We start from the raw sequence: 17,398 nt of genomic DNA, 5'->3' as shown, positions 1-17,398 counted from the left end.
GCCTCCAGCGTGCTAGAGTGAAGGAATGCTGTGTAAAATGTTTTTAGGAGCCTGTAGAGGAGAGAGGGCTGCAGATAGACTGGTACAACTTATGTTATAGGTAACTTATGCATCTCTGTGTATCACGTGGGGGCAGTCACTTTACTACACAAGTGTCAAACTGGCGAGTCTCCAGCTGTTGCCAAACTACAAGTCCTATGCGGCATTGCAAGATTAGTTCAAAAGAAAATTGTAGTGAGCGCTCTTGTATGAGTATAGCAGCTAGAACACCTAAGGCAACCACAATGCCTTTAAATGCAAAGTATAAACGTAAATAGTAAAGTGCAGTGCTTAAAAATTTGAATTAGAATAAAAAAATGCAGCAAGAGACAGCAAAAGGCAGCAAATAAAAGTCAATTAAGTATCCATGGTGCTCTTAAGAGTGGTGAAAATATCCAGAGCTTTTCTGCTTCAAATGATAGAAATGCGCACTCACCAGAAACGCATGGATTATGCGCATATAGGAATAATCATCCTAGATGTTAGATCCAAGACCAGGTGGTAGGCATCCTTCTCATGGTGGGTCATCCAGAGCTCCAATACAGGTCCAGAGATCCCCTTAAGGTCAGCCAGGTAATCCGCTATGGTGGTAATGATCCCTCCTCTAGATGGTAAAGGCACCTTCTCTGTGGGGGTAATAGCTCCACACAGGAGCCCCAAAAACAGGTGCCAAAGATAGTGTAGTATGTTCCCAAAAAGTATTTATTGATAAAGTAAAAGCAGGGTAGTATGCATATCACAAGAACTGAATATTAGTGAAGACAGCAGTACTGACCCCAACAAAGATGGCCGCCGGGCCTCCTCGTGGCTCCGGCGGTGAAATGACGTCACGCTCTGCACAGCTCCTCCTTAGGCCTTTCGTGCTATAGGCACATCATCAGAGGGGAGGCTGTACAGAGGCGTGACCGACATCAAAGGTTTATATAGGGGACGACGGCGCGTGCGCAGTTAGCCGCGGCCATCTTCCCGAAGTTTCGGACAGTGCGCATGCGCGTATATGACGGCGCCATTGCAAGATTGACAGTTACAAGAATGACTCCGAAAGGTAGGGGCATGATGGGACTTGCAGTTTCGCAACAGCTGGAGGGTCTCCAATTTGAGACCATTGCTTTACTAGGTACAGTATATGTGAGGGTTTACAACCACTTTAAAATGTGCTTAAAAGGGAGGCCACAAACTTATTATGACAATTTTCTGGACCTCCCAATTTTAAAGTAAAGCTGGTGAAATCCCATAGTAATTACACTATACACTAGTAGACTGGTAGGAATGGCAGCACACAGAATCACAACCCATACATCAGTTTATTAACACCTGCTGGTGCAGCTTAGTGAAAGTGATCTTCTTGGCAATGCACAATAGATTTCATTTCACATTTAATGCTAGAAGAATAGCAGATGGATCATTTTCATACCTTAAAAGCCGAAGGTCAGTGATCGAAAATGGTCTTGGTGCATCAGCATACCAATCCTCTCTATGCTAGCTTTATCAGATATTAATGCAGACTTTAGGCATCCCGACTCTAATGCCTTGGATACTTTCCAAGGACTCCTTGGCTGCTTTTGGCCTTCCAGTTTTTTTTACATGGAGGCCAAAGCAGCCAAGGAGTCCTTGAAGCACAGTAGCATTTGTGTTGTCTGGTGTATGATGTAAGAGTTTATTTTCTTACGAAAAAGAAAGATCCTTTTTTTCTACTTAGATTCTGTAACTTGCCCATGCCTTCCTTCCAGGATGGTCTAATGAGAGCATGTCAATGGTTTAGCTTGATCATAACTACCAAACTGCAGGAATACAAAAAATGTATCAGCCGTACTCCACTCTTAGCTCCTCTTGCCATATTAATTAGTTATCAACAAAATGACTGCATACAGCAATGTCTCCACCTGGGAATCAACCTACTCAACGCGTTTCATCACTCCTGACTTGCTCACAAGGATAGGGGAAATCCTTGAGTGGAGCAGTGAATTTGTGTTTACTTCCCAACTGCACTTTTAGAACTTTTATGTGAATCAAGATTGTCTGTGGAGGTGAGGCTTCCAATTATTCCTACCCAAAATATAGGTTGTCAGAAGCACCCTCGACGTCTCACAAGCATCCTTAAAGTGTAAAGAAACCCAAAATATATTTTTCAGTATGTTTGGCATCATGTCTCACTGTATACGGTTTTTCAGCAAATTATTTTTGTACAAAGAGTCCTGCCTAGATATCCTTCAATTGGCTGCTGGGCTGCCTCTGAGATCTACCAAATAGGCAACATTATTATTATTATACAGTATTTATATAGCGCCAAAGGGTTTGCTCAGCGCTGTACAATAGCAAGGGGGACAGAACATGAGACAAGACAGAAACAATACAATACACGAGGGGTTCGAAGTCCCTGCTCTTTCGAGCTTACAATCTAGGAGGGAGGGGAAAGTGGTACAGGAGGAAATGGCTGTGGGGGATGGAGTGGTGGGAGGAGTGGAGGAGGTCAGTTGTTAGGTGAGGGTGGGGTAGGCTTCCCTGAAGAGATGGGTTTTCAGGGTGCGCCTGAAGGTGAGGAGGATAGGTGACAGTCTGATGGATTGGGGTAGGTAGTTCCAGAGGATGGGGGAAGTCCTGGAGAAATCCTGCAATCGGGCGTGGGAGGAGGAAATCAGGAAGCGAGAGAGTAGGAGGTCCTGTGAGGAGCGAAGGGCACAGGTAGGGTAGTATTTGGGTATCAGGTCGGTTAGGTAGTTTGGGGCGGTGTTGTGAATGGCTTTGTAGTTAGCAGTTTGAATTTGATGCGCTGGGCAATCGGGAGCCAGTGAAGGGATTGGCAGAGGGGGGTGGCAGATGTGGAGCGGTTGGTGAGATGGATGAGTCTAGCCGCTGATAATGTCACCCTGCAACAGGTACTGGCAGGATCTCCGCATAGGAGTTACAACAGACTGGAAAAAAAAATTCAAAGAACATGTACCAGGTGAAGAGGAGCCGTTGTATCGCTTCTTCACCACCTACTTTAACTAGCGCTGAACAACTGTGTGCATTCCATGCAGTTGTGGTGTGCTTTCAGAATGGTCCCATTAACTTGAATGGGTCATGTTCATCAGTGGCTGCACCCACCAAAAACGACAGGGGGGATAATTTCAGCCAAGAAGCAAAACATCTTGGCCGTGTCATGTGTACACCCCCGGCCGATGCTTGTGCAGCTAAAGAAGGGAGCAGTTGGGAAAAGCATATCCCAACTATGGGATTTTACCACCCCCCTATTTCATGTGTGGGGGGGGCCTTAGGGTTAACAAACACTTTTAACTCAGGAATAAGATATCATGCCTACAGATTCAATGATGGTACGGGGCACACCAGCCAAGGCTCCACAGAGAGAATCTAGTATTCAGGGCATTTTTTTCAGCGGTAAAACGTGGCAATGCAGCTCCGGCACTGAACGTATGTAATGAAAAAGGGTGCTGGGGGATCTATTGTCGCTAGTGGGGACATAATGTTGCTGTTGGGTCAGTTGTTGCTGGGGGGTATTTTGTTTGCGGGAGCGTCTATTGTTTCTGGGGAATCTATTGTTTTTGGGGGATTTATAGTTGCTTGGAGGATATATTGTTACTTGGGGTATATGTTGTTGCTGGGGGGGTCTATTGTTGCTGGGGAGATCTATTGGTGTGGGGATAGATCTGTTGTTGCATATCGTCTCCCTTTTCCTCTTCCCTGGCACCTCCTACCGGCGGGTCCCCCTACTTAGTATCCACCCGTCTTATAGGTAGCTGCCCCTCTAGCCTCCTGCTGCCTCCAACTTTACACTAGCTCAGCCCCTGATTTATGGGCAGGTAGTTTATGTAATGTCTCACATCCCTCTTTACTGTATGAAGCCAACCATTGGTTTTGATGCTTTGAGTGTTTTCAATTGCATGCCCTCGATGGACACTGCTAACAATTCACCTTTTTGTATATCTCGCTGAATTATAATTGTCACATGTTTATCTTTACTGTTAATTTTATGCACTTTTTGGCTGCGTCCATGTCCTTTTGGTGTGTTATTGTGAACACTGTTCCTTTCCTTCTTACTTAGGGTTCAGTGCTTTGTGCCTTTATCCTTTGCTTGTTTACCCCCTTATTTCAATAAAATATTTGGACAAGGTTCTATTGTTGCTGGGGGTCTTTTCTTGCTACAGGATCTATTGTTGATGGTTGCAGGGAATCTATTTTACTGCTTTTCTTGTTATCATTAAAGTGATACTAAAGGTTCACTTTTTTAATAAAATAACAAACATGACATACTTACCTGCTCTGTGCAGTTGTTTTGCACACAGCTGCCCTGGTCCTCTACTTTTCGGGTCCCCTGCTGGTGCTCTGGCTCCTCCCCCTCTAGCAGTGCCCCCAGGGAAAGCAGCATGCCCTGGGGGCACTGCTATGTGCTTGTTTCCAAGCCGGTGCTCTATGAGTCCATAAGGCACATAGAACTGCAGCTCGCTGCCCCCCCCTCCTCATTGGCTCACTGGCTGTGATTGACAGCAGCGGGAGCCAATGGGCTTCTGCTGCTGTCTCTGCCAATGAGGAGGGAGAGTCTCCATACAGCTGAGACTATTATGAACATCACTGGATTGGAGGAGGCTCTGGTAAGGATTGGGAGGGGGGGCACTGCACGGTAGGTTTTTCACCTTTATGCATAGAATGCGTAAAGGTTAAATACCTTGGGCCTTTAGAACCACTTTAACAAATTACATGCAAATTACTTAGCACCACAAAATGATACTTGATTTTGTATTCTTTAAAAGGGGAGGCACTGGGAGGTGGGTAGGGGGTGGAACCAAGAGAGGGTGCTCAGAGGAGGGTAGGGGGCAGAACCATGGACGTGCTCCGAGGTGGGTAGGGAGCAAAACCAAGGGACGGTGTTCAGAGGTGGGTAGGGGGTGGAACCAAGGGACGGTGCTCAGAGGTGGATAGGGGGGTGGAACCAAGGGACGGTGTTCAGAGGTTGGTAGGGGGTGGAACCAAGGTACGATGCTCAGAGATGGGTAAGGAGTGGAACCAAGAGACGGTACTCAGAGGTGGGTAGAGGGTGAAACCAAGGGACGGTGCTCAGAGATGGGTAGGGGGTGGAACCAAGGGACAGTGTTCAGAGATGTGTAAGGAGTGGAACCAAGAGATGCTGCTCAGAGGTAAGTAGGAGGTGGAATCAAGGAACGGTGCTCAGAGGTGGGTAGAGAGTGGAACCAAGGGACGGTGCTCAGAGGTGGGTAGAGAGTAGAACCAAGGGACGATCCTCAGAGGTGGGTAGAGAGTGGAACCAAGGGACGGTGCTCAGAGGTGGGTAGCAGGTGGAGACAAGGATTGACTCTGAACCTGTATCTGCACCTATTCTCTGAGAAAAAAGCCTGGCTAGTGGTAGTTCTTTCCTTGCTGCAACTCCTCCAGCAGCATTACCTAAGAAAGATAGTCACTTGACTCGGCTGGTTCACATTTACGGTTCACCTACCTTTATGCAGGGTCCCTGAAGCCTAATGTCCACAATATACCCTGCCGCTGGATGTCTTATACACCAGGCCCATAACACCCTCTTATTCTTTTCCTTCTTCCTCTTTAATGTATGCCCTGGAGCTGTGCCACCTCTTCATTCATCTCCCCCGAGCCTCTCGCTTCCCAGCTTCGGTACATGATAAAATCAGCCTTATTTGGCGGTGAGTCTTCTGTGTGTTATCCCAAGCCACTGTGTCATTATTAGATTTATGTATTTGTTCCAAAGTGTTAAGGATCTGCTACGTTATCCGCAGCTCCTCTCTCTGTGCTTCATAAAGCATTGGCACTTAGCAGAGGAATAGACTGAGGTGTGATCTAAACATTGAATGGATTTAGAAGAAACTTTATTGCTGGGCTGCTATGCAGCAAAATGAGTCAGACAGCAGGCTCGCCAATAAAGGGAAAATATGCCCCAAATTACGCCCAAATGTAATTTATTTTCAACATCAGGCCCGAGCAGGAAAAGTCATTTATCCTCATTATCATAGTTATTAATGTAATGCAAAACAAAACAGCAAGGAAAGTAAGAGGACAGCGCCCCCCAGTGGGAAGATTAGAATGAAAAACTGTCTAATAACTTCCTGTCATTGGCAAGTGGTAATGGTTGACTAAAGCATTTGAAAAATGAGTACCGGGGTCTCTTTGTATCCATACAAAGCACAGAAGCTGTTCAAGAAATCTAAAGATCTCTGAAATTGGGAACACATTCATAGATATATAGAAGTTTAATTTTAAAGATATGACTTTTTTTTTCATTTTTTTACATTTTTATTAGAACTGTAAAGACACGCATATAAAATTCTGCTTTAACCACTTCATTACCAGGCGCTTTCACTCTCTTCCTGCCCAGGCCAATTTTTAGCTTTCAGAGCTGCCGCACTTTGAATAATTACACGGTCATGCAACACTGTACCCATATGAAATTTTTACCATTTTTTGAGACAGAGCTTTCTTTTGGTGGTATTTAATCATCACTGGGTTTTTTATTTTTTGCTAATTAAACAAAAAAAAGGCCAATTATTTTTTGTTTCTGTTATGAGAAGTTTGCAAATGGGTCATTTTTCTTCTTCATTGATGAGCACTGATGAGGCTGCACTGATGGGTGCTGATGAGGCTGCAGTGGTGGGTCGCTGATGAGGCTGCACTGGTGGGCGCTGATGAGGCTGCACTGATGGGCGCTGATGAGGCTGCACTGATGGGCGCTAATGAGGCTGCACTGATGGGTACTGATGAGAAGGCACCGATGAGGCTGAACTGATGGGCGACACTGATGGGGCTGCACTGACAAGCTAGGCACTGATCATCAGTGCCCTGATGATCAGTGTAAAGCACTGACAGCCTTACCAGGTATTGGCTGTCCTTTCCTCACACAGAAACCGTGTGAGAGGAAAAGACTTCCTTCCAATAACCAGCAAGTCTGTTGACATGTGATCAGCTGTGATTGGACACAGCTGATCATATGATAAAGGGCCGCTGCGATTGGCCATTTACTGTGATCTGTGACCAGCTCTGTCCAAAGGACACCGTGGTCACAGAGCACGTCTGATGCGTTCCCCAGGGTGTGCGCTGGAGTGCAATGTCCATGGGCGCCCTCCCCAGAACAATAGAACCGTGCTGTAGCAGTCTTTCAGCTATAGCACGGTACTAAAGTGATTAAACATGGTCAAAATTTATTGTAGCAGAATCCACGGTGGATCAAGGGACAGTATGACTGTTTTTCGATACACAGCCTGGTAAGCCACAGAAAGACTCAAGGGTACACAGGGTGCTTTGTGAGTTTTTAAGGATTAGTTCACCTTTCCCAAAAAACTACCGATACAGGTAAGGGGCGTCTGTAGATGAAAACTATACATCTTTGACTAAAGTTGAATTTGGCCCTTGCTATAGGCATCACACATTTATGTACCTCCTGCAACCTGGCTAAAAAACTACCAGAGGTGGCATCATCCCATCCTGTTGCTAGGGTGTTACTAAGACACTCCAGGATGACTCAAACCCCTTCACATGCACTGTTCTCTCTCCTGTGGCTGTAGCTCTGAGCTCAGCGATGTTGCAATGGAGGACTTGTGGTTCTGAATTCATAGTACATTTCTGTACATAGTGTGTATGTAACTCACATTGAGCTTTCAAAATGTAGATGCTGTTTTTATTTTGTTCTTGTATTTTTTTTAATTAATTAAAAAACTATCACATGTATTATACCTATACTGTACAGGTTTTTTTTTTCCTTCCTTGTAATGTTTTCAGATTATTGTGAGAGTTCAGGATATCTCAATGAGCCTTTCACAGCCCAATGGTTTGTACAATTGAAGACTTTACAATAAAGGGAATCTGTCAGGATAGCTGTTACTTGCCACAGATGAAGCTTCCATTCACATGGTGACAGCTTCTAAGGCTACATTTGCACAGGTGGCAAAGGGATGGTACAAACAAGCGGTTAATCCACATTTTTAAGCCTACGTACACATTAATATGATTGTGGATGTTCAGGTCCATTCTCATTACCGTGGCCATGATGCTCCGTTTTAGGGTGCTGCAAATGTAACCTGGCAATTACGTTTTGCAGGTAACAAAATTTGAAACTGAAGCACCACATCACTGCTAAGAGGACCAGATACATTATATTGCCAAAAATATTGGGCTGCCTGCCTTTACATGCACATGAACTTTAATGGTATCCCAGTCTTAGTCCGTAGGGTTCAATATTGAGTTGGCCCACCCTTTGCAGCTATAACAGCTTCAACTCTTCTGGGAAGGCTGTCCACAAGGTTTAGGAGTGTGTCTATGGAAATGTTTGACCAATATTCCAGAAGCACATTTGTGAGGTCAGGCACTGATGTCGGACGAGAAGGCCTGGCTCACAGTCTCCACTCTAATTCATCCTAAAGGATTTCTATCGGGTTGAGGTCAGGACTCTGTGCAGGCCAGTCAAGTTCCTGCACCACAAACTTGCTCCTCCATGTCTTTATGGACCTTGCTTTGTGCACTGGTGTGCAGTCATGTTGGAACAGAAAGGGGCCATCCCCAAATTGTTCCCACAAAGTTGGCAGCATGAAATCTCTTGGTATGCTGACGCCTTAAAAGTTCCCTTCGCTGGAACTAAGGGGCAAAGCCCAACCTCTGAAAATCAACCCCACACCTTAATGCCCCCTCCACCAAACTTTACACTTAGCAGAAAGCAGTCAGGCAAGTACCATTCTCCTGGTAACCACCAAACCCAGACACGTCCATCAGTTTGCACACAGAGAAGCGTGATTGGTCACTCAAGAGAAAATGCCTCCACTGCTCTAGAGTCCAGTGGCAGCGTGCTTTACACCACTGCATCCAATGCTTTGCATTGCACTTGGTGATGTAAGGCTGGATGCAGCTGCTTGGCTATGGAAACCCATTCTATGAAGCTCTCTATGCACTGTTGTGCTAATCTGGAAACCACACAAAGTTTGGTGGTCTTTAGCTTTTGACTTTGCAGACAGTTGGTGACTTCTGGGCACTGTGTGCTTCAGCATGCGCTGACCCTGCTCTGTCATTTTACGTTGCCTACCACTTGGTGGCTGAGTGGCTGTTGTTCCCAGTTGCTTCCACTTTGTTATAATCCAACTAACAGTTGACCGTAGAATATTTAGTATCAAGGAAATTTCATGGATGGACTTATTGCACAGGTGGCAACCTATCACGGTACCACGCTTGAATTGACTGAGCTTCTGATTAGAACACCTGAATCCAATGATTTGGCAGGAAGTACCAATACTTTTAGCAATATAGTGTGCATCTTTATTTCATTAAAATTCAGGGTCACAGCCCAAAAAGAATCCGATGTGTTTCGGGGGTCCAAGAGCACCCCCTTTCATCAGAGTTTTTCCAGTGTGAATTACAAGCACAGGTCTTAGTAGCTTGTTTGCCAGAGTTTTGCTGGTGGCACCACTTGCAAAATACACCCTTTGAAGTCAATAGGTCCATGCCACAACCGCAGCATTTGGCACATAGTTGTGGCACAGTATTTCATTGTAAAATCTCCATTGGGATTGAAAAAAAAAAACAGGCATTCAGGAAGTGGCATTATTGCCTCCTGAACACCTGCAAACCACTACCTGTGTAAAAAGCACCTTATAGTTAGCATCATCCAGCATTGCATGGAAGCAGTTGCAACCATTAAAAGCGAACCTGGCATTGGTATAATAATAAATTATATTGCTCTTGTGTGCTGGATTTTAATTAATTTGTCCCCTTTTTTGCATTCACTAATAATAACTTTCTTTTTTGTTTGCAGACCAACCAATAGCAAAGATTGAGCCCCGACCCAACATGCCAAGAGAGGGGGAGAAGCTGCAGCTCCAGTGTGATGCCTTTGGAAACCCAGCGTGAGTATAGCCGGAATAAAAAGGCCTAGCACATGAAACAGAAGTAGTAGAACTGACGTATGGGATGGAGTAAAGGAAAAATAGACCAGTTCAGAGTAACCAATAAGAGGGCCTGTCTTTGTGTAGCAGATATTGTTAAAAACTGCGAAGCAAGATTGAAAAGGGTAGACAATGGGGGGAATTCAATAAAGCTGCTGTGCCACTTTTTCAGACATTAATCCCTTTTGGTAATGTACAGCCCCAATTCTTGGTAATGTACAGCCCCAACTCTTGGTAATGTACAGCCCCAACTCTTGGTAATGTACAGCCCCAAGCTGTGTGAAATCTACATAAAAGCAGAATGCAATGATTTGAAAATCTCATAAACCTAACATATTTTATTCACAATAGAAAATAAAAAAACATATCAAATGCTATGGGCAGCACAGTGGCTAAATGGTGAGCACTTCCTCCAGGCAGCATTAGGGTCGTTGGTTCGAATCCAAACCACAGCACCACCTGCCTGGAATTTGCATGTTCTCCCTGTGCGTGCGTTGGTTTCCTCCGGGTACTCTGGCTTCCTCCCACACTCCCAAGACATGCTGGTAGGTTAATTGGCTCTTGTGTATGTATAAAACTGGAACAAGGATCAAAGCGCAAGTTTCCAATGTTGGGGGTCACTACTTACTGCTGCTGGTATAACACTATATAGATTGAAGTTTGTAAGCCCAAGAAAAACAGTACTGTGAATATGTGAAAACAATATCCACCTCCCAAGGACGTATACCTTTATTATCTAAAATGAACTTGTGGTAAAATCCCATAATCTGTAGTCTGTGCCTGGACCGTCCGCTCCTCAGCGTTCCCAAGCCGGGAGGGGAGGCTGTGTGCGGCAGGGGATCATGGCGCTCCGGTTGTGACGTCACCGCGGTCTGGATGAGAGCACAAGCTGAGTCCTGGACGTTAGATGCAAGCTTGGCTGGTAACCGTGACAACGCGTTTTGCGCTTTGTCAAGTCTAGGAAATGTATGGTTACCAGCTGTATTTATATGAATTGGAAATGCAAGGAGGCCGGGCAGTGATGGAAAGGGGGAGGGAAGCGAGGATGGAGCAGACAGTCCCCCTGGCACTATTTACAGCTATACAATCTGTACAATGACATCTTAAAAGAAATTAATTTGCAAATGCTACAATTTTAAAAAAGGCTTAAAAAACAATAATTGGTAATAAAAGGAGTAAATAGTAAAAAAAAAATAACAATTAAAAAAAGGGGGGGGCGTATGTTACTGTTGCTTGTCAAAAGGGAACTATAAATTGAGTCACCAAACCCTACTGAAGATACAACGCCCACAAATGAAAGAGAATTATGAGAATTAAATGAATAATTAATTGAATAATTAGATAATACAGAAATCAATCAAACAGATAAAATATTGAAGAATTGAAGCATAAAAGAATTGATCAAACAACCAAACTAAGAGTGCCTAATGAATCCTTATTAAATAATGTAACTAGACAATGCTGTGGATCTCCAGATTTTCATTCAATCCATTTGGGGCCATGGAGCCCAATTTAAAAATCCAAAAGGTCTCCCATTTGCAAAAAAAGAGAAAATCTTTTGTTATCCATCAGGTATCTTTTTTCTAAGTGTTCAATTGCCATAAACTATTTATAGGGAAAGTTGATCCAGGGAATTGCATCTTGGGGGATCAGGAAGGAGTTTTTTCCCCTGCAGGAGCAAATTGGATCATGCTTTGCTGTTTTTTTGCCTTCCTCTGGATCAAGAAGAGGAGAAGAGGAGATTAAGGGGTGATATGATCAACATGTATAAATACATCAGTGGTTCATATAGTGAACTCAGTGTAGAGTTATTCACCCTGAGGTCATCACAGAGGACAAGGGGGCACTCCTTACATCTGAAAGAAAATACATTTAATCTTCAAACACAGAAAGGTTTCTTCACAGTGAGAGCTGTGAAAATGTGGAATAGACTCCCTCAAGAGTTGGTTATGGCCAGCTCAGTGGATTGCTTTAAAAAAGGCCTGAATTCTTTCTTAGATACACAGAATATAACTGGATATTAATATTTATAGGTAAAGTTGATCCAGGGAATATCTGATTGCCTCTCGGGGGATCAGGAAGGATTTTTTTTCCCCTGCAGGAGCAAATTGGATCATGCTTTGCTGTTTTTTTGCCTTCCTCTGGACCAACTGTGGGTATAGGATTATAACTTTTTTTTTAATGGTTTAACTGAATGGACTTTTGTCTTTTTTCAACCAGACTAACTATGTAACTAGGTAACCTCCAAACACTGTGTATATATGAATGTGAGTTAGGAACCTTAGATTGTATGCTCCTTGAGGGTTAGGGACTGATGTGAATGTACAAAATATATATATATATTTGTAAAACGCGTAAATTGACGGTGCTATATAAGTACCTGTCATAAATAAACTGAGAAAATGAAAAAAAATAACATCAGCTCACTTTGAAATTGATGGCAGCAACACATCTCAAAAAAGTTTGCCAGCTTTTTGTTGCCCTGTCCATAGTACGTTAATTAAAAAAAATTTGAGACAGGGCTATGTTTAGAGTGTAATATCCTCACTTATTATAACACTCTATAAATGTCTGGGAACTGAGGAGACCAGGTGCTGAAGTTGTGAGAAAAGAATGCTGACCCATTTTTGCCTGAGCATATGTTGCTCTTAAAATCCAGATATATCTTTCAGCATTGATGGCACCTTTCCAGATGTGCAACCTGCCCATTCCATACCACTAGAGATGCCAGCTTTTGAACTTAGCACGCTGATAATACGCTGGGTTGTATTGCACCAAATTCATGAAGCATATGCAACACTTTTGACAGCGACTTGTGGACCAACTGCAGGTAGTTCTAAAATGCGCAATTTTTGCATTGTTTTGCAATGAATGCACCAAATTCAAAATAAAATACAGACAGTTTGTATCTTATGAAACGATCTAAAAATCTAACTTTGTATCAGTATACAGAGAGAAACTGGCACAAACAGATTTTGTAAAATAATCTCATATGCATTCTAAAATTGGTGCAGCATGCGCAAAATTTTACCCCACCCCTGCTCCCTCCTCACATGATTTGATTTACAGAAGAGAAACCAGCATCAAAGCAGATGGACACAGTGCTGAATCTAGAAAGGACACAGGTAAGTATAAGGGGGGTGAGGAGACAATAAAATGCTGGGACAAGTTTTACCCTAATGTAGAGAATGCATTAGGCTAGGTTCACGCTTAAGCATTTTGCGGTGCATTTTGCATTATGCAGAAATGAACTACAGTTGCAAGAAAAAGTATGTGAACCCCTTGGGATTACGTGGAGTTTTGCATGAATTGGGCATAAAATGTGCTCTGAATGTCTTTTAAGTCACAACAATAGAAGAACACAGTCTGCTGAACATAATACTACACAAACATTAGATGTTGCCATGGTTTAATTGCACATAACATGTAAACATTCACAGTGCAGGGAGGAAAAAGTATGTGAACCTTTGGACTTAATAACTGGTTGACTCTCCTTTGGCAGCAATAACCTCAACCAAACGTTTCCTGTAGTTGCAGATCAGACCTGCACAACGATCTGGAGTAATTATGGACCACTCCTCTTCACAAAACTGTTTCAGTGTAGTAATATTCTTGGGATGTCTGGTGTGAATCGCTCTCTTAAGGTCATGCCACAGCATTTCAATCGGGTTGAGGTCAGGACTCTGACTGGGCCACTCCAGAAGGTGTATTCTGTGCGGTTGCAGCCATTGTTTTGTTGAATTACTTGTATGCTTTGGGTCATTGTCCTGTTGCATCACCCATCCTCTGCGGAGCTTCAGTTGGCGGACAGATGGTCGTACGTTTTCCTGCAAAATGTCTTGATAAACTCTGGAATTCATTTTCCCATCAATGACAACAATCTGTACAGGCCCTGAGGCAGCCCCAAACCATGATGCTCCCTCCGCCATGTTTTACAGTGGGGATGAGGTTTTGATGTTGGTGTGCTGTGCCTTTTTTTCTCCACACATAGTGTTGTGTGTTCTTCCCAAACAACTCAATCTTGGTTTCATCTGTCCACAGTATATCTTGCAAGTAGTGCTGTGGAACATCCAGGTGCTCTTTTGCAAACTTCAAACGTGCTGCAATATTCTTTTTGGACAGCAATGGCTTCCCCTGTGGTGTCCTCCCATGTACTCCATTCTTGTTTAATGTTTTCCCTATTGTAGATGTGTCAACAAAAATGTTAGCATGTGCCAGAGATTTCTGTAGGTCTTTAGCTGACACTCTGGGATTCTTCTTTACCTCATGCAGCATTCTGCGCTGTGCTCTTGCAGTCATTTTACAGGACGACCACGCCTAGGGAGAGTAGCAACAGTGCTAAACTTTCTCTATTTGTAGACAGTCTGTCTTACCGTGGACACATGAACATCAAGGCTTTTGGAGATACTTTTGTAACCCTTTCCAGCTTCATGCAAGTCAACAATTCTTGATCGTAGGTCTTCTGAGAGCTCTTTTCTGCGAGGCATGGTTCACATCAGACAGTGCTTCTTGAAACCAGTAAACCCAAAACAGGTGTGTGTTTTTTAAGGGTAGGACAGCTGTCGGCAACACATCCAATATCATCACACTGATTGGAGTCAAGGTTGGCTCACTCCTGGCTCCAATTAGCTCTGGGAGAAGTCATTAAGCTAGGGCCTCAGATACTTTTTCCTCCCTGCACTGTGAATGTTTACATGTTATGTGCAATTAAACCATGACAACATCTAATGTTTGTGTAGTATTATGTTCAGCAGACTGTGTTCTTCTATTGTTGTGACTTAGATGACGTTGAGAGCACATTTTATGCCCAATTCATGCAAAACTCCACATAATCCCAAGGGGTTCACATACTTTTTCTTGCAACTGTACAATCCATTTAACATGATTTCCTATGGGTGAAGTTCACATCTCTGCGTTTTCAACCGGTTTGATTTTTGGAAAGGGTCAGGGACATTTTTAAATGCAGAACAGTGTGTTTTGGTTCAATAGACTTCAATGGAGATGGCATGTAGTGCATTTTTGAGGCATTTTGCATTTTTAATCTGCCTGGCAACAAGTTGGCAAAAAACAAAACAAATGAAAAATGCATCAAAAACGATCTGCAGGATTGCCCGCTGCACCCGTCTCAGGCTCTCTAACCCTATAATGGCACACTACCGCACTGCAGTCCCATGCTTTGCATGCGGTTGTGGCTTGGCCCCATTAAACCTAAGGGGCAAATTTGACAAGTGGTGCATAGTGCTTCATTGCTACATATTTTTTTGTTTGCAAATGATTTTTATTGAAGGGCAGACGATAAAAACTGCACAGCATACACAAGGTAATAAGAACAGTGAGAATCATTGTAACATATTTATGGATCTTCCCTTGTTCAAAATTACATTTTGAGGAGAATTAAGTTTGGTGTTCCACAACAAATGAATTACCCACCCCTGGTCTAGAAGCAGACAGCGTACTTAACGGAATTCATAGTACAAACAAATGGCAATCTTTAACTGCCGCAATCTATAATTAGTCTTCACAGCAAGGGGCATATGGAAGGGCGATGCATGCCAAACAATAAAAGAGAAAAATTCCCAGCTCAACTTACCAACCAGCCTGCAACCAACTGAATTGCCCTGTAACCAGGGGCGGACTGACCATTTGGAAACTCAGGCACTGTCCGAGGGCCCGGGGTCAGTAGGAGGCCCCATGAGATGCCCCTGGTACCTTTTTCATGTTTGGGCAAGGACACAGAGGCCCCATGATCCCCTATTGCCCGGGGCCCCATGAGTTGTCAGTGTGCTCCTGCCTGTAACAGTTTGCAAATGTGTGCAAAACTAAACCCCTGTTTTTAATGCAAATACATGTGTAAGCTGTGGAGCCTTTTCACGGCACCCCAATATTTTGCATTTCCTAACTCTATAAATTTTGAGAGCCTCCATAGTAGAAGCACATGTATCATAATGGATAGACTGAGGGCAGGGGAGACTGGAAGGCGTCCACCCCTCCCTAAAGGCACAGGGGTGCACTGGACACCCAGCATATAGCACAATGGCAGCCAAGGTGTCCAGTGCATCCCTTGGCCAGTATATCAACAGTCCAAACAAGTGGCCACTGCCCCAATCTATAACTGGCCTTCACAGCAAGGAGCTCATGGAAGGGCGACGCATGCCAAATGAGAAAAATTCCCAGCTCAACCAGCCTGCAACCAACCAAATTGGGAACTGGAAAAAATAGGCGCTGTGGAAAATGCTCTCAAACAAGCACCTTATTGAAGGTGCGTCTTTATTGGGTGAGACAAAGTAGCAAATATAATAAAATTGACCAGCCTGAAGTGGACAAAGTGACTCCAATAGATGGCCCATCTAACCAAATTGTCCTGTTTAACAGTATACGTTAAAAACAGGTTTAATTTGCACACGTTTGCAAATACATGCGTAAGCTGCAGAGCCCCTGCACGGCACCCCAATATTTTGCAGTTCTAACTCTATAATTATTAAAATTCATGTTTAATGTAAAACTCTCTCTTATGGTAGCTCCTTGCCAAGTCCTAGCGTGCAAGTAGTTACAACTTCAGATCACAGTCAGCCATTAAAGTGGTTATAAAGGTTCAGGTTTTTTTTCTTTAACAAACATGTCATACTTATCTTGGCTGGGGAATGGTTTTGCACAGAGTAGCCCTGATCCTCCTCTTCTCAGATCCCCCGCTGGTGCCTATGGCCCCTCCCCCCTGCTGAGTGCCCCCAGAGCAAGCTGCTTGTTGTGGGGGCACTTGTGTGTGGGACACACAGAGCATTGCTCAGTCTCGCAAATGACTTCCGTAAGTGCTTTTTTGCCTCAGAGAATAGATGCAGGAACTCCCGTCTTCTGAGTTGCCCTTTATCTCCACCCCCTACCCACCTCTGAGCATAGTCCCTTGGTTCCACCTCCTACCCACTTCCCAGTGCTGCACCTTTTTGAGAATACAGAACCAAGTATTATATTGTAGTGCTGAGCAATTTGGAGTTTGTTAAAGATAAAAAGAAAAGCAGTAAAATAGATCCCCTGCTGCCAGCAACAATAGACCCCCCAACAACAGTAGATCTGCCAGCAACAATAGACCCCCAACAGCAACATCAAATCTCTAAACCCTCCAGCAGCCAGCAATAAAAGACCCTCTCCCTCAACAGTAGATCCTTCCCAGCAACAAATGACCCCCAGAAAGATAAGACCCCCAGCAACAATAGATCCCCACCAGCAACAATAGACCCCCACTCAAAATGAGATCCCCTCCAGCAACAATAGATCCCTAGCAGCAAGCATCAATAGACCCTCCAGCACACCTCAGCACCCCTTGTTGTTATATACACTTAAGGGTCACTTTATTAGGTACATCTGTTCAATTGCTTGATAACACAATTTGCGAATCAGTCAATCACATGGCAGCAACTCAATGCATTTAGGCATCTAGACGTGGTGAAGATGACTTGCTGAAGTTCAAACCTAGTATC

The 17,398-nt window shown here is 43.9% G+C and overlaps 1 protein-coding gene across 5 annotated transcripts in view; it reads left to right on the top strand.

Annotated features, from left to right (window-relative positions):
- CADM3 (cell adhesion molecule 3) overlaps positions 1-17,398 on the top strand; it is a 649,892-nt gene that overhangs the window by 521,829 nt on the left and 110,665 nt on the right. For all 5 annotated transcript variants that reach the window (XM_089656994.1, XM_089656998.1, XM_089656997.1 and 2 more), the window contains one exon: positions 9,797-9,887. In XM_089656994.1, the coding sequence (XP_089513120.1) occupies positions 9,797-9,887 (91 nt within the window). The remainder of the gene's footprint in view (positions 1-9,796; positions 9,888-17,398) is intronic.

This window comes from Staurois parvus, unplaced genomic scaffold, assembly GCF_062004578.1.
Source record: "Staurois parvus isolate SC_StPar_1 unplaced genomic scaffold, SC_StPar_1.0 ptg000955l, whole genome shotgun sequence".
In the NCBI taxonomy this organism is placed as follows: domain Eukaryota; kingdom Metazoa; phylum Chordata; class Amphibia; order Anura; family Ranidae; genus Staurois; species Staurois parvus.
This window is presented reverse-complemented; position numbering and strand designations above follow the sequence as displayed.